Genomic DNA, 22481 nt, shown 5'->3' on the forward strand with positions numbered 1-22481 from the left:
TCATTTCCAGCAAGAGTCCAAAGTTTCTGAGAATAGGTGTCCTGTTGGCTGTCTGCTGTGGAGGCTGGACCCAAGAACTATTCCTCAGTGCCCTAAGGAAAGGTGAGGCCTGATGTGGCTAGGGAGCTGCCTGAACCCGCTGTCCCACGGCCATCTGCAAGTACAGGAATGAAGTTGACTTATTCAATTTTTCATTTTTAGATCTTTGAGAAGCTCACATACAAAAAAAACAAAACAAAACAAAAAACCACCTTATATTTTATCTTGAAAGTCCACAGTTAAACCTAAGATGGAGAATCACCTTAGTAAGGCATGAAGGTGGAAAGGTTAGAATGAATTTATTAGTAAAATGATTAAAATAAAAAATGATAGATTTTATAGCAATTGAGAAAATGCGAATTAGAAAACTTTGTTTCACATATGATTTTTCAGAAAGCTAGTCAAGATCATCAAGATCATGACTCCATAACCCTTTCAAATTGAAAAATATGAAGGAGCCCTAGTTTGAAAGAGAAAAAAGTGCAGACGCTTGGACACCTATGAGTCTTGGGACACATCTGGGTCTCTCAGTAACTGACCACCGTGGTTGGCACACTCTGGGCGGGGGGGTTCATGCGGTCAGGATGCAGAACTTCCTTTGGAGACCCCTGTGCAAGTAACTTTGCTACAATTTGTAAGCTGAAATCTCTCAGAAATTTCCCAGTGAAGTAAAAGAATGAATCTGACTCAGATGAAAATGTGGTATTCCAAGAAAACCGTAATAATTTTTAAAAGCCCCTGATGGACTGAAACCCTGGAGACACAGGGGACATTCACCTTTCTTCCCAATTCTACCCTTGGGGTGGTACCATCACCCCACCCCTAAGTTGAGGATTGCATGCTACAGGGCTGAAACAGACTATCCAAGTCAGCAGGTTCTATACAAGCCGTTTATTTGAAATGCCAACTATATGTAGGATAAAGTCAGTGCTACATGCTTATTAGTAACAGTAGAAAAATAGAACCGGTGGAAACCTTTGTACAACCGTAATGATACTCAAAAGAGAAATGTATCGTTTTACAATGCTTCACACAGACGAATTCAAGTTTGGAGGTACCTAAATAAAAATACTATATATTTCTTTAAAAAACACTATGTACAATTGAAGCGTAAACAAGTTTTACAAAGTACTGGTTATGCAGGTTGTAGAAAACACTTGCATAGGACATGAAATCCGTTTAAGAAAAATTTCTGAGCCTTTAGCATTGAAGGCACTTGACTTCATAGCAGTAACAGCACAACCACAGGAAATGCAGTGTTGTAGAAGATGCCACCTCTCTGAAGTATAGATGTGGTACACAAACGGCAAGTGGAATTCAGGAATCTGTATCTTTGAGCCACCCCATCTAAGAGCAGGATCCCACACCACCTGCCCATGGAACCCGGATACACGGTCACGTGTAGTACACAAAGAAGCTTCCAGAGCTTACCTCGTCTCTTAGAACCCACGTAAACACACCAACACGAGAGGCTGTTTTCAAGACACACACTTGTAAGTCATCTTTCTAGAAACGGCCACAGCGTTATGATATTCAGAATGTGGAAGGCTGACACATGGTCTGAGGGTTTTCTAGAAGGAAAAAAAAAAAACAAAAACCCAAAGACTTGCCAATAAAACAATTGTGCAACCGCTATTGCAATCTCCAGGACAAAAAGACAACTTAACAGTTCATAAAACATTGTTCATACGACAGTGTCCATGGAAAATAGTCAAATACCTTTTAGTGTGTGACGGCAACTCTTTTAGCAAGGTTATGTGTAATGAGGTTTGAAAGTAAACCACTTAGTAGACAAAGTAAACCATTGCAGAACCGGGAATAGCACCCATCACTGCTGCTGTAATAGTAACTTTCAACTGAAAAGTTGAAAGTCAACCAAATAATAATTAAAAAAAAAAAAAAGTCAATTCCCTTTGAGTTCATTCCTAAGCTAAAAACATGAATGCCTTAGAATTGCAAAACAAGTGTCTTAGAAGTGTTTCATGAAACACGTTTCCCCCTAAAAGGAGGATGACACATCACGAAAATACCTATTTTGCTGAGTAGTTACTGAGAAATGTTAACCCTTCCCCTCCAGAGACTGGTGCGGGGTCGGCTGGGAGCCCCTGCCGCCCCCACACTGCCCCCTTCACACTCTGCATCATCACCCTCATTCAAATGGACAAGGACCGTCCAATGCCAGAATGTGAACAAACAACCAAAAGAAAATCCAATAAAGGATGGCAATCTTGTAATAAAGAGTTGAGGACGCAAAACCAAGAATAGGTAAAGTTTCACAGACAGTTCGACAAAAAGACTCAAATACAAAGAACTTGTTAAAAATCCTGAAGATCCAACTGGTTCTGGAAATGCCAGGAGAGCTTAGGTCTAGGATGTATGCCTGGAGAAGGCTAAGGGGGATGGGACAAAGGCCGTGATATGTGGAAAACTCAAATGGCTGCTTTTCAGTGATCGTTTTTGCCTTTCATGCTATTTCTTTTCGAGTCACAGGTGACTTTGTAGTTAAATTATCCATCAAAATCACAAAACTAAGACAAAAATATAAGAAAAAGACCAACAGCATCTTGAAGAAACATGGATCTTCTCTTTCTGCTCCAGGGGCTAAACGGTAGTTCTCTAAACTGTCACACAGTGGGCACCGAGGGAGGTGATTGTCTGATGGCCTGATTGTCCACGGTCTCAAGAGGAGATCTGGTATTCTTTCTGAGATTTCGTTCTCATGAAATTTCTAAACTGAGTGACACGCCAGGTCCCAAATTTTATATTCTACATACGCTTTTTTTCTCTAAGAGCCATCTTACTCAGGCTTCACATTTATCTTAGTACAACAGCATTAGAAGATTTTAGTGCCAGGTTCGCATTACAAAGGATTGAAGAGGTGGATTCCAAAGCCAGAGGCACACAGCTGTTCACCTACCCCGGCCACCACGCCTCACAAGGTACATCAGAAGTCCACTGTCGCCCACCCGAACACACACAAGCCACATCTGCTTACCTTCTGCAAAGTCTCACCAGTCCACAATCCCATGGGTTAGAGTCAGTTCCTCTCTACACACAGTTTAGTCAGAGCAGCTATTAAATTAGTAAAAGCAAACTTCATAAATTAAAGTAGGAACAGTGGCCACTTGTTTTTATGTTTGGGGAATATGAAAGAATATTTGATACATTTTCAGAAAAATGAACGTGTGACGTCAAATAGCTCTTATCTAACATTTTGAAAAATACAGGTCAGAGATGAGAAAGCTTTTTCCCACCCAGATTAGCTCTACTCACTCTTATTTGCGGTACTAGCGTGGTACGGTCTGAATTCAGAATAGAAATCTAAAACTACATCAAAGTAATTCATGTCAAGACATGTATATAAATACACGTTAAGGAATATGATGGAATTAACAGTTTTGTTTCCGGAGACAGAATGAGATCGGCTTCAAAAGACACCATCATCTATTATAAAGAGTCAAACCTCCTCAAAATGAGAACAGAGTCCTATGTTTTTCTAGCTCTAAAAAAAAAAGGAGCCTCAAAGGCGAAGCTAGCCAACCTCCCAGGGGCTGAGTGTTCGCTCCAGGAGGCATGGAGCTCAGTGCGCACCACCGCCGGCATCGATGAGCACGCCAGCAGCAGCCAACTCGGTGGGCAGCACAACGCGGGGCAACGGTTCGCCGTATGCGGATAGACTGACGAGTTCCTCATCTTTGAGACTACCGACTGTTAGGATTTTTTAAAATGTCAGATTATTCCTGAGTGTATATCCACAGGGTGAAGTAGGAAAGACTGTAAGAGAAACTACAGCTTCGGGAGAAATCAGAGTTGTTGACACCCAATAGAAACCTATTTACTTAAAAGTGCATGTAATTCATTTATATGGTAGCTTGTAAAGGCTCCCTAGCCCTGCATAGTTTTAGAGTGAGTGTGAGTGATTCATAGTTTTATATATATATACATACTCAGAAAAGAGGCTCCCAGACATCCTTCATATGAGGGGATGTTCAGCAAGTCTCTTTTCTTCTAAGTGCTACGGCTGTGTGTATGTGTTTGTAAAAATACAAAGTGAATGCTCAAATAATGTTAAAGCGATTTAAAAACTCAAATACTAATATATTTACACTGGAGAGTAAGAAAAAAAAAAACAGTCCTTAGCTCACACATTGCCCTTCCAAGGGAGAGGATCTTAAAAGATCCCATGTGCTCAGTGGTTCAGTAAAATCCCAAACCAGCGCCCCCCAATGGAGTTCAAGTAGGACATGTAGTGTTTCACTGGGAAAAGAAAAAAAAAAAAAGGTTTCTTTTTCTTTTTTTGGTGACAAAGCATTATGCGTTCTACAACAACTTTTTTAGGACACCAAAATTCAGACACACTTTGAAAAACATTTAAAAGAAAACATAGGCTTACAAACACCAAATGACACCCATAAGACTGAAGCCCTTTTGTTTTTTTTTTCCCACAGAGAGCAAGACAACTGAAGGCAGCAAGCAGTCCTCAGCTGGAGAGTCGAAGCTCAGAACCAGAAATCCCGTAGTGCAAGCTTTAAGTCACTTCGTTATTTCCACTGCCTTAGGATTCCAGAAAATCTGATGTCTTTAGAACCTCATCTAGTGATACGCTGATCCACACTACCAGCATTCGCAGGAATTCTGACAGCGTCCACACTGGGAACAAAGCAAGAGCTTTAAGCCTGGGCACAAAAGGCTTTGCTCCTTTCTGTTCTTTATGGAACCAGAAAACTTCAGGATCCTGATTGGACTCCCGCTGGAGGAATGAAGACCAGCTCCCAAAGACTTAGTAAGTAAGAAAGAATGATACTAGGTTTATGGAGACTGAGCAGGAAGATTTCTGAACTAAAACGATTACTGAAAAGAGAGGAGCATTTTGATGTGCTGTTCTTTGGAATTTCTATAATTAAAAAATAAACACAGAACTATTTCATAAGAAAATACATCTTAGTGTGCAATCCAATGCACGTGGAAACTGGTAGATGAAAGGTAAAATGCAAAAAAGTATGAAAATACAGTTCCTTTAAATGTGGCAATAAAGTGTAACATACTGATATAAAATCAACACAGATAAAATAAATGTACAAGTGCAAAAAAAATCCCATCATTTGTAAAGAGAAAAAAAAGTGCCAGCTTGCTTGCTCTTAAAAATGCTTCCCCACATAACTGTTCAAACACAAAATAGACAGATGCAGCATTCAAAATAACCCTCTTAGCATGCCATGTCTAATAAACATGTATATACAAAAACGAGAATAAACTAATGTGAAACTGAGTTCGCTGGCATCAATAAACTGGTCTCTAAGTTGTTGGGTTACATCATAAAATGGGATGTTTCACATCTCAGGCACAGACGACTTGGAGGTTGCTCTCAGAGGGCAGACTTTTTATAGAGGAAGTCTGGCTTGCTTGGTGACCTCCTTCCCCTGCTTATTGAATCTTCCCTTTCTAAATCGGAATTTCGCTGAGCTCCATGGCCCAGGGACTCGCTGTCGGCCAGTCTCCTACTGGGTCTCTCTTCCGGAGCTTCAGAGCTGCATGCAGAATGTGAGGGTCTGTTGGGAGTCAGCCCAAAAGTCAAGTCAGTTTCCACTGCTGTTCGTCCCCTGACGTGGGCTGGACCATTGCCAACATTTTCTGGGGCTGCCAAAGGAAAGTCTGACTGCTGGGGAGGTTGCTCAACGACATCAAGGTGTATTGGCTCATTCTTTTGTCTGTGTAGATGCCCGTCAGGGGAAAGTGGATATTCTCTCCTAGCTTCTTCCTGCTTTTTAGGAGAGGTCTGGCTAGGTAGGTAGGCTGACTTTAAGCCACTTGGTGATGCCTTATTGTGGCTATACAAATCGGGACCAAAATATCCACCTTGCGAAGGGGAGGGGGTGCGTCTGCCAGGAGCAGGCGTAGAAGGTCTGCAAGCAGCATTTGAGAAGTCATAGAAATCCGGATATTCCTGCTGATTTTCTCGAGCATCTGCTTTTTGCTCTAGCGTGTGTTTCTTTCGAGACGTGTGTGTGTGCCTCTGTGGAATACACGACAGATGCTGGGGAGGCCCTGGTCCTACTTCAGAAACTGATTGGCTTAATTCTGTGTCAACAGCCAGTTCTGGAAGCCTCCTGTCCTTGAGTGACAGTGTGGACACACCCATGGCAATGTCCGGCATTAGATCATTTAGCACAGGTTGGGTACACTGCAAACAGAGATAAAGGAAGAGAGGTTAAAAGAAAAAGGCCCATGACACCCTCTTTGTAAAACTGATGTTCACTGATTTTGCTTCCTCATTATAAAAGTAATACAGGCTTAGTTTTAAGAATGATAAAAATATAGAAAACCATAGAAGCCAAAAAAACCCAAAAACAAAAACATTAACCTTCCCTGAGATAATCATCATTAACGATTTAAGGTATTTCTCACTTTTTTTTTCTCTGCACATATATTAATCTTCACAAAATGTAGTGCATATATAAATCTGTGGCTAAATTTTGAGATTATTATTCCACTGTACTGATGAGCCATGGCTTACTTAACCATTCTCCCACTGCTGATATGAAGGTTGTTTCCTATTTCTCATTATCGTAATCAAGACTGTAATGGGGGTACCTGGCTGGGTTGGTGGAGCATGTGACTCTTGATCTTGGGGTTGTGAGTCTGAGCCCCACATTGGGTGTAGAGACTACTTAAAAACGAAAGCTTAAAAAAAGAGACTGCGACAAACATACAAATAAATTACCTGTAAAAGGAATTTTATCTAAAATAAAAAGTAAGGGGACTAGGGTGGCTCAGTCAGTTAAGGGTCTGACTCTTGATCTTGGCTCAAACCATGATCTTGCGGTTCGTGGGATCAAGCCCCAAGTCAGGCTCTGTGATCACAGCGCAGAGTCTGCTTAGGATTCTCTCTCCCTCACTTTCTCTGCCCCTTCCTTGATCGTGTGCACGTCTGTCCTCTCTGAAAAGAAACTTAAAAATAAAATAAAATTGAAAAAAAATAGAACTTTGTAATTGTAAAACCAAGGGCCGGGCCAACAGGATGGGAACTTGCCTTATCAAATACTATCGACCTCTGTTGCTTCTTCTTTTTTTAGGGGCTTGGGAGGACAGGTGGGAGAGTAGGTAGCAGGGTATAAAGTGAGGAAAGAATATAATTTGACCCAAGGTGTACACTAGTCCACAGATTCCAAAAGCTGTATTAAAAAAATTTTTTTAAATGTTTATTCATCTTTGAGAGACAGAGAGAGACAGAGCATGAGCAGGGAAGGGGCAGAGAGAGGGAGACACAGAATCGGAAGCAGGTTCCAGGCTCTGAGCTATCAGCACAGAGCCTGATGCGGGGCTCGAACCCATGAACTTCAAGATCATGACCTGAGCCGAAGTCGGACGCTCAACCGACTGAGCCACCCAGGCACCCCTCCAAAAGCCACATTTTAATAACGATTCCCTGAATTAATATATGTATCCTTTGTTTTTCTTTTTTTTTTTTTAATTTTTTTCTTTAACGTTTGTTCATTTTTGAGAGACACAGAGACAGAGTGCATGTGGGGGAGGGGCAGAGAGAGAGGGAGACACAGAATCCAAAGCAGGCTTCAGGCTCTCAGCTGTCAGCACAGAGCCTGACGCAGGGCTCGAACTCACAAACCATGAGGTCATGACCTGAGCCAAAGTCGGACACCCAACCGACTGAGCTACTCAGGCACCCCTCTTTTGTTTTTCTATTGAAGGCCACTGATAATGTGTGACTGAGCAGAAGGACTTAAAAATCACTATTTTTTTTCAAAGGTATTATATAAACAGAAATTGAACCTTTCATTCAGTGCAAAACTGAGCAAGGTCCTCACTTAATTTACTAGCTATTAACGCTAGCTACTGTGGTTCCTAGTCAAATGAGCCTCCTGACGGAAGAGCTTGCCAGAGGCCGACGCAGGCATGAGGACCGATCATCCATCTACTTTCTGAATGGGGAATCTTCTGCCACATTGCTCCTGACAGTACACTTAGCTATAAATAACTTTCCTTTCCTACCCCATCAAAACATTTGGTAGAAGAGCAGATTCTATAGAAGAGAAGCTAGGGCAGATTCTAGACGTGTGTTTGAATGGAGCATCGTGAAACCGAGAGCATCCAGTGGCACTGCCCAGTAACATCATCCCTTCTAAGTACCTACAATGAACACAAAGACAAGGAAGGTGCCAACCACCCTCCCCACACACCCTGTCTCTCTTCCTGTCTTCTCACTTGGCCTTACCTCCCTCTCTCCATAGTCCTGGAGTCCACGCTTTCGGCTTGGTGGCAATACTTCTGGGCACTGCTGAGTCCCACTAGGGCTCTTGGAGTCAGGGAAACCGCCTCTCATATTCCATGAACATTTTATTTGCCCTAAATTAGTGAGATGTTAACTTACCACTTGTTTCTCAGAAGTTACTGCTGCTGAGGTGGTGGCGGTGGCGGCGGTGGCCACAGTCTGTCTCCCCAGTCCTGTGGTGTTGGTGCAATCAGGTGCTGCTGCTTTAACACCTGGCAAGTAGACGGGAGGGGGGCCGGCTTTAGGGGCCGTTCTGGAGTGAAACAGTGAATGATTACAGGGATAAGAGAATGAACGCGAAGGATGCTGGCTGGGAGGTCTTTGTTTCCAGCCTGCTTTGAGTTGGTTATGGATTGGGGTCGCTGGGGGGTGGTACGGAGGTGGCGGTGGGGGCAAGGGTGGATGGAAGGCCACAAAAGAGTCCAGATCTGTAAACATGGTTTCTGCAGTGGGGGTACTGTTAACTCGACATCTCCCAGACTGTCTCATTGTCAAGAGCGGACTTTCATCCCCAAAACGTTCATCCGGAAAGAACTTGTGAGGATTCTGAAAGATTTAAACAAACAAGACATTTATCAGCAAATTTTCTAGATAGAAATTTACAGGCTGAGAGCATTAAGTGAGATCCTAAGAAAACCACATTCAGCAAGAGTAAAAGGCACAACATTATTTCTCTAGGCCAGAAGCCCAAGAAAAATTTACCTTAATAATAGCACAAAAGGATAGAGTGGAGTCTCTATAGCCTAAGATACAGCTATCAAGGAGAAGAGCTTAACTAAATATTCCAGCAACCAGGTTGGTAATCTCCTGCAAGATTATGTGATAATGCAAAAGCAGGAAATAAAACCTAATTCAAATGAGTCTTTGCTGAGAAAATAAAATTAAATACCAAAGGACAAAAAGGCATACAAGTAAAGATCCTCCTAGAACTTTCTTACAAAACATCTGCACTCTGTCTGAAATAAAAACTATAAAATACTAATCCTTACCTATTACATATAACTCAGTTTTATGAGCATTTTGATAAACATTATGTAAGAATACTTAATCTGTAAAACTTTAATGCAATTTAAGATACCAAATTAAGATACAGTTTAGAATGTCAAGGGGGAAAGAAATGTATAGTATACAAGACTATTTCATGGATGGAATCCACAGCAAAAAAAAGAAAATCAAGAACCTGTAAGTGGCCTGCTCCCTTGCCTAAGAACATCACACCACATTCCCCTTTGAAGACTCCAGCTAAACAAGTCTAGAGTCAGTGGCAAAAAAAATTCAATCACTTGACCAGACAAAATTAAATTCTACTTTAGGTTCTGATTTAGTGGCTGTGAGCAGACTACTTTACACATTCTTCCTTCACTGCAAAACCAATGCTACTGCTCCTGCTCCTGCTCCTGTACTTGGTCACAAGGGAGTTTTTTTCCCCATGCTGGTTACCAAACAAAAAAAAACCCAAAAAAAACCCACATTCAGTTTTTGATTCTCGTGCTTATAGGATTTGCAACATCATGCAAAAAATTTCTTATTATACGGAAGAGGAGGGGAGAGGTTTATAAGAGGGGCATCTGGAAGACCTGTTAAGTCTGGTAGTAGGCCACAACCCGAAATCTAGAGACCCAACGAGGGACAGAGAGCAGTGGAAGGTCAGAATTTTCTGCTTCCTTTTTCACCTTTGATGGGCATGCACACCATTAACTTTTAGCAGGCCTATTAGTTATTAAGAGACATAGCTGCTTACATACAGCACCTCTCGTCTTCACAACATCCACTTTATTGGTAAGGAAACTGATACTTGGGAGTGGTTAAGTGGCCCAAGTTAACTGGTGAGCAGCAGAGCCAAACTACAACTTCAGCTCTCCCACCAGAGCCCATGTGCTCCATCTACTCCACACCCCGCCTCTACCCAGGGGGGACTTCCAGGCTATCCCAGACCCATGAGGCAGTGAAAGGGCATGCACTAAGAAGCAGATGCGTGCTGGGAGGGCTCCTGGAATGTCTGAAATACCACCTGCACAGGGTCCCTATTTCACACAGTCGAATGCCATCCCCACCTGCAAGAGCTCTGCAGCCGCGTCTGCAAGACCGAACTCTCTTAACACTCGAATTTGAATTTCATAGCTGACCGTGGCGCCTTCCCCACAGTTGAGTGCATAGGCTCTCTGCACCTGCTCAGTGTGCCGTAGTTCCTGCAGACGTCTAACCATGTCTTTCATAATGAGAAGACGAGGAACTGAAAAAAGAAAAACACTCTGTAGGCAAAATACCTGAGCTGCATCAAAGGTCCCCCACTGAGCACAAGCAAGAAGGCCTGTGTTGTTCTGCATTAGAATTTTAATTTCCTGGAAAATACTAATTTATGTGCTTCTAATTATTTTTTAAAGTTTTAATAAAATCTCACTGTGCTCAAAATGCTGCTGATAATACGAAACAGTTACTGAACTGTCTTCTTAGTTCACAACCTAACTAAAATTTTACTTGCATATATTCTCTTCTACATCTCAGGGTATTTCAGAAATCTTTTAAATATATTCATTCTTTTATTCAAATAAGTTTCTGAGTCCTGGTTATGTGCTAGGTATTGGGCTTGGGTACTGGGGTGCTCAGAATCAAAGATATGATCCCTGTCCTCGAAGAGCTCTAGTTTTAGTGAAGTAAACTGAGTAAAGCAGCAGAGCACAGGCCCTAAGTGGTCACAAAGGCAGACATGTGAAGGATGCTGACAGGACGTGGAGGAAGGGCCCACCTCAGATGGAGGCAGGCAAGAGAGGTTTCCTGGAGGAGGGGAATCCTGAGTGGAGTCCTGAAGAATGAGAGAAAAACCAGGCAGGTAAAGAAAGTAGAGTGAAGGTATGTGTCTCGAGCAGAAGGACAAGGCATGTGTCAAACACGCAGGTGACAGTATGGCACAAGCAGCTGGCAGCGTTAGCGAACTCAGGGTTCATAGGTAGAAGCAGGAGTAGTGTTAAGAGAGAAGGCGAGGGGCACCTGGGTGGCGCAGTCGGTTAAGCGTCCGACTTCAGCCAGGTCACGATCTCGCGGTCCGTGAGTTCGAGCCCCGCGTCGGGCTCTGGGCTGATGGCTCGGAGCCTGGAGCCTGTTTCCGATTCTGTGTCTCCCTCTCTCTCTGCCCCTCCCCCGTTCATGCTCTGTCTCTCTCTGTCCAAAAATAAATAAAAAACGTTGAAAAAAAAAAATTTAACAAAAAGAGAGAAGGCGAGAAAGATGGGTAGGAACAGATCACGGATGAGCCTGCATATTACGGTAAGGAATTTAAATTATATGTTGTGAACAACAGGTACTCCCTTGTGCAGGGGAAGGAAGGACAGGATCAGGGCAGTGACAGAAAGCGTGCTCTGAGAACAGTGTAAAGCAGGGGTTGGCAGACTGCGGCCTGTAGGCTGAATCAAGCCTGCTGCCTGTTTTGTCGATAAAGTTGTACTGGCACACAGCTACACCTATTTGTTTACGTATTGTCTGTGGTTGTTTTTTTTTTTTTTTTTTAAATTTTTTTTTTTTCAACGTTTTTTATTTATTTTTGGGACAGAGAGAGACAGAGCATGAACGGGGGAGGGGCAGAGAGAGAGGGAGACACAGAATCGGAAACAGGCTCCAGGCTCCGAGCCATCGGCCCAGAGCCCGACGCGGGGCTCGAACTCACGGACCGCGAGATCGTGACCTGGCTGAAGTCGGACGCTTAACCGACTGCGCCACCCAGGCGCCCCTGTGGTTGCTTTTGACAACAGAGTTGAGTAGTTGTGATGGAGACTGCATGGCCCACAAAACTTAAAGTATCTACCAAATGGCCTTTCCAGAAAATGTTTGCCGAGTCCTGGTGTAAAGGCCAGAATGGGAGTAAGGTTAGAGGCAGGAACACCAATTGGGAACCTAGACTAAGGCTATAGCAGAGGGTGGGGAGTCGAGGATGGAGTCTTCTATATCTAAGAGACAAACTGACTAGAGTAGCCACTGGTTTTTATTTCCGGGGAAAGGGAGCGACCATTTACTGAGTGCTTACTTTGTTCCAGGCACACTCCTAAGCATCTTACTCATGGGACTTCCTTGAATCTTCATTAACGACACTAGAAAGGAGACATTATATCCATTTTTCAGATGAAGAAATTAATGCTAAGTAAGTAACCTTACCCAAAGTCACATAAAAGTGGCAGAGCCAGGATATGAGCCCATGAGTCTTTCCAATAAGCTACATGGCCTTCCTTAGAGTGTGGTGGGCAAGGAAGAGGGAAGTATCAGATAACACCAGAACAGGGCCAGGTCTTGTTAAAGCAAGACAAGAAAGGCAACAAGTCCTACTCTTCTGAATGTACTTAATTGTGAATGTCTTTGGGCTTTTTAGATTCAGTTCTAAGATTAAATTATGCTATTTAATTGTATTAATTTGAGCTGATAAAAACCAGCTAATTACTGTAGCTTCAATATCTGCATAAATTAGCTACAGAAACATTTCTCTTCATACTGTTGTCTAATGTATACTTTAAATAAATGACAGTCAGTATTTTGTCACTAGTGGCCAAATATGATAAGGCCAACAACTGATCAGACATTAGTCCCAGAATAAAATGTGCTCAATTAAAAGTTATTTTTTTTTAATTTATCCTTAATTGAAACAATATTCATAAGCAGAAAATGAATGAGGCTAGTTCTTTTCCTTTTTTTTTTTTAAATTTTTTTAAAATGTTTATTTATTTTTGAAGGAGAGAGAGACAGAGAGTGAGCAGGGGAGGAGCAGAGAGACAGAGAGAGACACAGAATCCGAAGCAGGCTCCAGGCTCCAAGCGATCAGCACAGAACTGGATGTGGGACTCAAACACACAAACCGTGAGATCATGACCTGAGCCAAAGTCAGATGCCCAGGCATCTGAATGGGGCTATTTCTAATAGCGCTATACAGTTTGCAATGTGTTTCAATTTTGCAGTAGTAACTGGCAAGAGCTGTAAATCTCTGACCCCCCAAATCACTGTGCATTTTCTTACCTTAAAGATGGACACTAGAGCCCTTTGGTTAAAGTCAACATCACCTGATGCTCAGAAAATTTTGGATATAACAGTTATAGCTCAATCTATGGTCGATTTCCTCAAAGTCATCACATAAGCCTGCACTACCAACAGAATTCACAGAGCAGATCCTGGGAAGCTGGATGGATCTCTAGGAAACCAACAGTGATAACATTTCAGGGGACATGTCTAGACTCAAAAGATACAAGTTTATAACTCAAAGAGTCTTCTGTGAGAAATGCTCTATGGTGATGAAAAATCTGAATTCCTTTGAACTAGTGGTTCTCAACAGGAAGCGATTTTGCCCCACAGGGCACATTTAGCAATGTCTAGAAACATAAAAATGTTTTCAAAGGGTTGTCACAAAGGGGTGTGTGTGTGTGTGTGTGTGTGTGCATGCTAGTGGCATTTAGTGAGTGCAGATCAGGGATGCTGCTGAACACCCCACAGTGCACAGGACAGCCCCCTCAACAAAGCGTATGTCAAGACAGCTGAGGTTGAGAAACTCTGTGCTAACCGGAAAACCTGTATACACCTGTTACTGGAAAATAAAATATGAAACAAAAAACCAAGCTTATTATGAAAACAATGAGTAATGAATTTTGGAAAGCTGAGAGAATGAGCACATATAAAAAAGGCTACAAAAATGATCAGATTATTCATTTAAATATAAATGCCTGACAGAAGGCTACTGCCTCACCTGGAATTTCATTGGCTACGACTGAAGGAGGGCTTGACTGGTGACTGCTGATCTGCTGGTGGCTCATCATGTGACAGCACTGTGGCACGGCGGTACTAACCATGTAAAGCGTGTCTGGCACATTGGACATCCTAACCATTCGCAAACGCACAAGATCTGTTTGTTCCACCATCATCTCGTCCAGCACTGACTGAAAGAACAATTCAATATGAAGAGTATCAGTCAACCATCTCTGTAAATCACATCCGGAGAAAGATTATTACCTTCAGCATATAAAATGGGAAGTAATTTATTGTTTCCAGTGTATGAAGCTTTAAAATAATGAAAGGAGAAAGAACTCCTATCTCTTTAATTTTGTTGTTTGTTTGTTTTAGGTAGGCGTCACATCCAGTGTGGAGCCCAACACGGGGCTTGAACTCACGACCCTGAGATCAAGACCTGAGCTGAGATTGAGAATCAGACACTTAACTGACTAAGCCACCCAGGAGCCCCTTTACCTCTTTCATTTTTTTTTAAAAGCTCTTAAAAAAATTTTTTTTTAGACAGAGCATGAACGGGGGAGGGGCAGAGAGAGAGGGAGACACAGAATCGGAAACAGGCTCCAGGCTCCGAGCCATCAGCCCAGAGCCCGACGCGGGGCTCGAACTCACGGACCGCGAGATCGTGACCTGGCTGAAGTCGGACGCTTAACCGACTGTGCCACCCAGGCGCCCCCCAAAAAATTTTTTTTTGAAGTTTATTTGAGAGATAGAACGAGTGGGGAGGACAGAGAGAGAGGGAGAGAGAGAGAATCCCAAGCAGGCTCCACACTGTCAGCACAGAATCCAATGCGGGGCTTGAACTCACAACCGTGAGATCATGACCTGAGCGGAAACCGAGAGTTGGACATTTAACCAACTGAGCCACCTAGGCTTCCCAACCTCTTTAATTTTTAAAAAATATTTCTGCAGCATCTTTGAAATAATCACCTTCTGAAAAATTTGCTTTTAATTGAAGTATTTGAAATTTGAAGGAAGGTATAAAATCAATCAGAAGTAATTTATATCTAAAGTTACTATAAAGAAAACAAGGTATACATGGGCTAAATATCAGATCCAACAAGAAATGTTCAAAATATAAAATACTGAAGATCAACTTTAAATTCAACAGATCTATATATAAACCCAATTGTTAAGTTAGTTTCAGATGAATTTCAACTGCAGAATGTCCAAAATGAAGTAATGTATAAACCTTTTCCACATTTACTGAGGGCAATTATCTATGAAGTGTGGGTACAGCCATCTGGGAACAGGGAAGTCCCAGGAGGACTATCTGATCAGCTCCCTGCTGCCCCATTCTGAGACAGAGCCGAGTGCGAGGTAGTTTATTACAGACCTTTTATCATCAGCTGCAACCCTGGTAAAGGCTGTGATACTTGTGTGCTGTTAAGGACTGAACTTATTTCTGAAAGACGAGACCCAACCATTATGCTTTTTTCCCGATTTTAGACTATTTAAGTGTCAACTACTCAGTAAGAGATAGATTATTGATCTAGTCAATAAAATTAACTTCTCACAATCCTTTCACATATCTTAAGTTAGGAACTCCGACAATCAAAAAAAGAAAAAATTTAAGATAACTTAATTCTATACCCAAACAATGCTTTCCCTGTTAATTTGTTTCAGAAAGCTTAATGGTGATTTCTGACTATCAAAGAGTGCCAGTTCCTCAAAAGGCTGTCTCAAAGTTCTCATGGCTAAATACAGCTAATAAAAATCACAGTATTCCATTTTCACATTACCGTATTTTCTTGGAGTTCTTCATATTATAATACATAATTTACTTAGAAAGCCTGAAACTGTCTTAGTTTTATGTACATATTCTGAAACTAAAATATAATTTCCAAAAGCCATTACAGAAGCATTTTGCAAGAAATTGTGTCATTTCTTTAGTTTAAGAAAGACAAAATGTGTGCAATCTTTTCAGAACATTATTCCCATCTTGAAGATCACAAAATACTGACAATCATCTCCGTAAAATTAATTTTTTTTCCAAATTAACAATTTGCAACACAACTAAGATAAGAAAAATGTAAAATGCAATTTAATATAAACTAAGTTATAAAGACATGCTTGATAATTAAACATTTCAGAAAACTATTCTGGTGAGTAAACTAGAGTTTACTTTCACTTTCCCTATTATCAAATATTTAGGCTATCTCTAAATATTTTTTACAATGCCACAATGAATATCTTTGTGCTTATAAGCACAAATTATAGTTCATAAAAGGCACTCTAATAACTTAAAATGATTTTCATTACCTTTGCTTCCTCCACATATGGAGAGAATAGTCGAGGACGAACATATATTCCAGCATTTTTTTGCCGTAACCAGGCATTTGACTTTCCACCCTCTGTTGTAGGAAGCATATCTGATGGAGGAGTACTAATCAAGCCTCTTTTCATCTTGGAAAAAAAAAATTTTTTTAGATGAACTAAAGATTTGAGTGAACTAGAATATTACTAAGATAAATAATTATACCTATAAATCATAAAAATTTAGGAATAGATGTTAAATTTCAAAATACTCCTAATGTTTAACAATATTTCAAAAATTCAGCAATAAAAAGGTACTACAATTTACCACTTTTCTCTATACAGAGGAAAGATGTTTTTAAAAGAAGAGCTATAATAATTACAAATATAATGAGCTGGACCAGTTTTCAGAACTTTTAATGAAAACCAAATTCTATTTTTTTCCTTACTCATCTAGACATGGATTCCATCCTCCCCCCTCCCCCCAAAAGACAAAGGAACATCTTGGGCCTAGATCTACAGTACAAGGAGACAGGCAGTCTGCATGGTGGTTAGGGGCGGGAGCTCTAGGGGAAGGAAGACTTGAAACGAAACCCTAACTCCCCATTTAACAGCTGCATGACCACAGACATGTCCCTTTTTGTTTTTTGAATGTTTTATTTTTGAGAGAGCACAAGCAGGGGAGGGGCAGAGAGAGGGGGACAGAGGATCTGAAGCCGGCTAACACCACTGACAGCACTGATAGCAGTAAGCCCCACGTGGGGCTTGAACTCAGGAACCTGAGCCGAAGTCGGATGCTCAACTGACTGAGCCACCCAGGTGCCCCCGCAGACATGTCCTTTTATCTGAGCTTCACTTTAAGGGCTTCTAGATGGCCCTGGAGATGGAACACTGCACATCTATATGTGGTGGCCCTGTTGTTTCCGTGTCTATGCTGGGAGAAAATAAATCAAGTACCTACAGCTCCTAAGGTGGTTGTGAGGCGGTCATGAGGTAAAAGCACTCCACACACACTAAGAGTGTTTTAAGGTTTTAACAGCATGACTAGCAAACTTTCACTGGGGACTTAGGCATGAAGCATGGAATTAAGAACAGGGATAGGTATTTTCTAAAATTTTTTTTTAATGTTTATTTATTTTGAGGGAGAGAGAGAAGAGTGCGAGTGGGGAGAGGGGCAGAGAGAGGGAGACACAGAATCCGAAGCAGGCTCCAAGGCTCTGAACTGTCAGGACAGAGCCCGATGCGGGGCTTGAACTCATGAACCACAAGATCATGACCTGAGCTGAAGTCAGACACTTAACTGACTGAGCCACCCAGGCGTCCCACAGATAGGTATTTTCTAACTCCACTAAACCAAAGTTCTAAAGTATTTTTCTAAACCAAATTCAGAGTTCAATTTGGTTTGTGTCCTAGGTTTTAAACAAAACCAAACATCGTTTCTCCAATATTAATCTTATTAAATATAATAAATGTCTAATTGCTGCATTAGTTAAAATTATTTTTAACTAATAAAATATAGCATTAGATAGTATTTAGGAAACAGGCAAAAACTCGTAACCCTATTTCAACCATAATAATGCTGATATATTTCCTGCCAGTATTTTTTAAATGGGTGTTTACAGAATCGAATTCTAGAATACATAAAAATGCATTATTTTGTATACTTCTAAAATTATATTCCATTAACATTTTTCATGTTGCTGTATTAGTCTTTATGACTATTGTTCAGGGCAGCAAAATACTCTTTTGAGTAGTCATACTATAGTTTACTTTTATTTTTTTCTGTTATTAGACATTTAAGCTATTTCCAAATATTTAAGGACAATGCTACTAATGTACCAGCTATGCTTCCCCTACGGGATGGTAATATTATTTCAAAAATTATTGAGTTAATAGGTGAAAAAAATGGTAACTTATGGCTTTATTTTGCTTTCTTTGGTGTGTGTGATTACTAGTGAGACTGACCATTTTTTCTAATCAGAAATACCATAAATATTTAATCATTTCCTTCTAGTTTTTCCATATTTTGATTTAATATTTAATTCTTCAATCTAACAGGGATTAATTTTGTGTGCAAGTGAAATGAGGGTTTAACTTTAAACAAATTTCCCCTAGCTCATCAGCTAGTCTAGCAATGATTCACTGATTTCTGATAGATTATTATATGTTTAATTCTCTCTTAAAATTTATTTATTTTGAAAGAGAGAGAAAATGAGCAGGAGAGGGGGGGAGGGAGGGAGGGAGGGAGGGAGAGAGGGAGAGAGGGAATCCCAAAGAGGCTCCGCTCTGTTAGCGCAGAGCCAAACACAGGGCTCAAATTCACGAAACCGTGAGATCATGACCTGAGTCGAAATCAAGAGTTTGACACTTAACCAACTGAGCCACCTAGGCGCACCTATGTATTATGTACACTATGTATTATGTACGCTCTTATGTATTAATTAGGATCTTTTTCCCAGCTATTTTGTCTCGTCTGTTTTTCTATCATCACAGATTAAATATCTAAATTGTTTTGTTTTGTTTTATTTTGTTTTAAAGTAAGCTCTAGGCCCAATATGGGGCTTTAACTCAGGACCCTGAGATCAAGAGTCGCATGCTCTACCAACTGAGCCAGCCAGGCGCCCCTTGAGTTTTATAATGTATTTTAAATTCTGGAAGAGTTATCCTTTCTTCATTATGTTCTTTTGAGAGAGCTTTAAAAAAAATTCGTACCAAACAAACAAACAGCAGGGGGGGAAAAAGGGAGGAAAACCAAGAAACAGACTTAACTACAGAGAACAAACGGACGGTTACTGGAGGGGATGTGAGTGGGGGTGAAATAGGTGATGGGAATTAAGGAAGGCACTGATTGTGAGGAGCACTGGGTGTTGGTAGTAAGTGATGAATCACTAAATTCTATACCTGAAACCAACATTACACTGTATGTTAACTAACTGGAATTTAAATAAAGACTTGGAAAGAAAAAAAATTAAAAAAATAAAACATTTGTATATAATGGAAAAAAATTCTCATCGGGTTTTTTCCAGATGACTTTTATGTTTCTGAGCAGTTGAAAAAACTATGTCTATAAACAATGCACTAACGTTATAAGCCAATTTGTATACAATATTTATAATATTTATTTTTCACATCCATTAATTCAAGCAATTACTGGTTTAAAAAATTCACTTTGAAAAAATTATGAAAGTAACATGATCAGCTCCATTAATCTTTAAAGTACAATCAGAAGATTCTATCATCCTTTTCACACTAAACCAATCTCCTTCCTTCCTGCTCCCTGATATATTGCTGTGTTTGAAAAGTCTCCAAAGGTAATTTCTACCCTTTCCTTTGTGAATAAGGATCTACTTGATCTACGCTGATAAATGGCTGAAGTAACCTCCCCTGGAGACTATCCTCTTGAAAAAGTGAGACTGCTATCCCCACTTAACTCTCATTCACCCAACCTTTAGCTGTGCCAGTGGCCAACACTGGGGACATGACATGGTGCAAAACACGTCTGTCTCTGTCCTCGTGGACTTCACAGTTTCACGGTACTCTTATTAGTAGAAATTATGTATGATGATTAAAAAAAAAGATAAGCCTGCACATTTTGGTACATTTTATTTTCATGAAAGGGATGAATGAAGAAAGACACTTACTGCATCACTGAGGACTTCACTGTTTATAGGTAAGATGTGTTCAATTCGCACAAAAGGTAAGAGAGAAGAAAGGATCTCTCTAAGCTCTTCGATGTCCAGGTCTCGTCTTTTTACGCCTCTTCTGTTCACACTGTGGGCAGTGCCACTCAGTAAGTTTGGCTCTATGAGACAGAAAGTGAGAAGTCTCCAACCAAATCCAAATTTTCAAACTTTTCTCTCTAGTATGCTTTCAGTAACACTCTTTATACTTAGGTGCATCTGCTTTAAAAAGGATTATAAATTTTTTTTTTTGTCTTAATACCTTTAACAGAGATGTTCTTCGGCAAGGCAAAAGCATGATGTCAACTTTTAGGATAACTTTTTTTGATTGTTTTGCACTACGGAATAAAGAATTATTTTCCATATACTAATTCAAAGGAGAAAAGAGGACAATCTATTAAAATCTAGTTTGACCAAGGGCTTTTTTTTAAGCTTTCTCATTGCTGTGACCAGTTTTTAGTACAATTAAGGGCACTACAGGGCAAGTGGTATTTCTGGTCACTGTAGGTTATCAGTGTACTCATTAGGCTACCATATGTTTACCAGCAACTTAACAAGATATTAATTACCTGGTATCTAAAGCAGCAAAACCTAATGTACACTGTATTTAACTCTGATTTCTATGATAGTCTCCTAAGTTTCTTACTATGGGAATGTTAACTGCAAAAAGTGACCCTTTGATCTCTGACATGCAATATATTTCCACCGTCCAGAGCAGAGAGTCAAGGTTTTTTCTTCATTAGGTATCAGTGAAAGGGGAAGATCTGGAGTACATATAACCTCATGATACTGAGGTAAAAAGAAAAATTACTTAAATTTTGGGAATATGTAATCATGTCTATAATCTAGGGACTGTATTTTTCTTAAAAAACAAGATCTTTATCATTCACAAATATAAATGCTGCCTTTTTTGCAAATACTCTATAGGCAAACAGGCATTTCCTTTAAATCATGTGATAGGCAGATGGATAGAGAGATAAAGAAATAATTATTTTTGAAAAGCTAAGCTTTTTCTGGCATCATTCAATAAAACTGTTGCGAGCATGTGGAAAAAAGGTTTTTTTTTTCCTTGCCTTGCTATGATTTGGCTTCATACTTACACAAAGCATTGCTTTTCAAAAAAAAATTTCCCCTTAAAGTTGTGAAATCTTAGAGAAGACTCCCAAATACATCACAGCTAAGGGCAGAACCGTTATATATAAAGGTGACTAAAAGGTGCAGCCTGGTTTGCTTAGGTTCCTTCTCATTCTCATCCCTGTGAAAGAGTCTTCTGTTCTAACCTGGTCTGAAAACTACTATTTTAAGGGAAATTTTATCGGGGTACCTGGCTGGCTCAGTTGGTTGAGTGTCTGACCTCAGCCCAGGTCATGATCTCATGGTTCACAAGTTCAAGCCCCATGTTGGGCTCTGTGCTGACAGCTTAGAGCCTGGAGCCTGCTTTGGATTCTGTATCTCCTTCCCTCTCTGCCCCTCCCCTGCTCACGTGCTCTCTCTCTCTCAAAAAAAAAAAAAAAAAAAAATTAAAAAAAAAATTAAGGGAAATTTTATCAAGGATGCTCATTATCTGCCCAAAATAAATATGACATTTCATCATTACCAACCTTGCATCAGTGAACAAACCCATGGCCTACAATGATTATGAAGAATTATAGACAATCTATTCTTATTATTTGGAGTAGTCATATTCTATAGAGTCATTGTAAACACTTTGTAAATATTGAACCACTGCTCCTAAGGGAAAACACATGGTTAGGTTCCTGTGAGCCTCTGGTCCCAACAATTTTGTCAACCGATCAAGACATAACCTTTTTTTAAATGTATGTTTCTGTTTAAAGACACCTTATTAATATATATTGCTGATTTATTAACACTGAATCATAGCTGAGAGCACTGTCACTCATACCTGAACGAAGCTTGTTTAACTCATAGTTTCTCTGTAAGGCACATCACAGCCTTCCTGTGCTTAGGGACACTACCCAGCACTAAAAGTTACACTTGGAACCCATTGTGATCAGTGAGATCACACCCCCATAAAATACGAAAAACATGGCCCTTAACAGACTGTGAAAAGGACCTTGTTTGCAGTGTGAGAACTTAAATAAGAAGGCACAGTGTCATTCAGTTCCACCTTAAGCTGGGAACATGTGCAACAGAGAACTCAAAATTTTTGTCACTCTGAGCATGTCTGCAAATGACCGTGAAAGTGCTGTAGGTACTGATTTTGAGGCTGTAAATAAATTTTAGCAGATAGGTGAATTTGCAAATATAGAACCTGCAAATAAGAAGGACAGATGGTATACTGGCATTTCAAAAAGTCCCACATTAATAGTAGTGGCTTTAATATTAAAAACCATTCACATCTGATGGGGCACCTGGGCGGCTCAGTCGATTAGGCACGTGACTTCGGCTCAGGTCATGATCTCATGGTTCATGGGTTCAAGTCTTACATTGGGCTCTGCACTGTC

The 22481-nt window shown here is 40.5% G+C and overlaps 1 protein-coding gene across 5 annotated transcripts in view; it reads right to left on the bottom strand.

Moving 5' to 3' along the window:
* Window positions 1–915: 915 nt before the first annotated feature.
* The window catches only part of BTBD7 (BTB domain containing 7), an 88673-nt gene continuing 67107 nt past the window's right edge, over window positions 916–22481 (bottom strand). For 3 of the 5 annotated variants that reach the window (XM_058740122.1, XM_058740121.1, XM_058740124.1), the window contains 6 exons: window positions 19978–20138; window positions 16343–16486; window positions 14043–14232; window positions 10381–10559; window positions 8426–8872; window positions 916–6220 (listed from right to left, as the gene is read on the bottom strand). In XM_058740122.1, the coding sequence (XP_058596105.1) occupies window positions 5405–6220; window positions 8426–8872; window positions 10381–10559; window positions 14043–14232; window positions 16343–16486; window positions 19978–20138 (1937 nt within the window). In that variant the 3' untranslated portion in view covers window positions 916–5404. Of the gene's footprint in view, window positions 6221–8425; window positions 8873–10380; window positions 10560–13039; window positions 13494–14042; window positions 14233–16342; window positions 16487–19977; window positions 20139–22481 lie in introns of those variants that run through there. The other 2 variants (XM_058740125.1, XM_058740126.1) reach the window with 2 other exon arrangements.

This window comes from Neofelis nebulosa, chromosome 7 (assembly GCF_028018385.1).
Source record: "Neofelis nebulosa isolate mNeoNeb1 chromosome 7, mNeoNeb1.pri, whole genome shotgun sequence".
Classification (NCBI taxonomy): domain Eukaryota; kingdom Metazoa; phylum Chordata; class Mammalia; order Carnivora; family Felidae; genus Neofelis; species Neofelis nebulosa.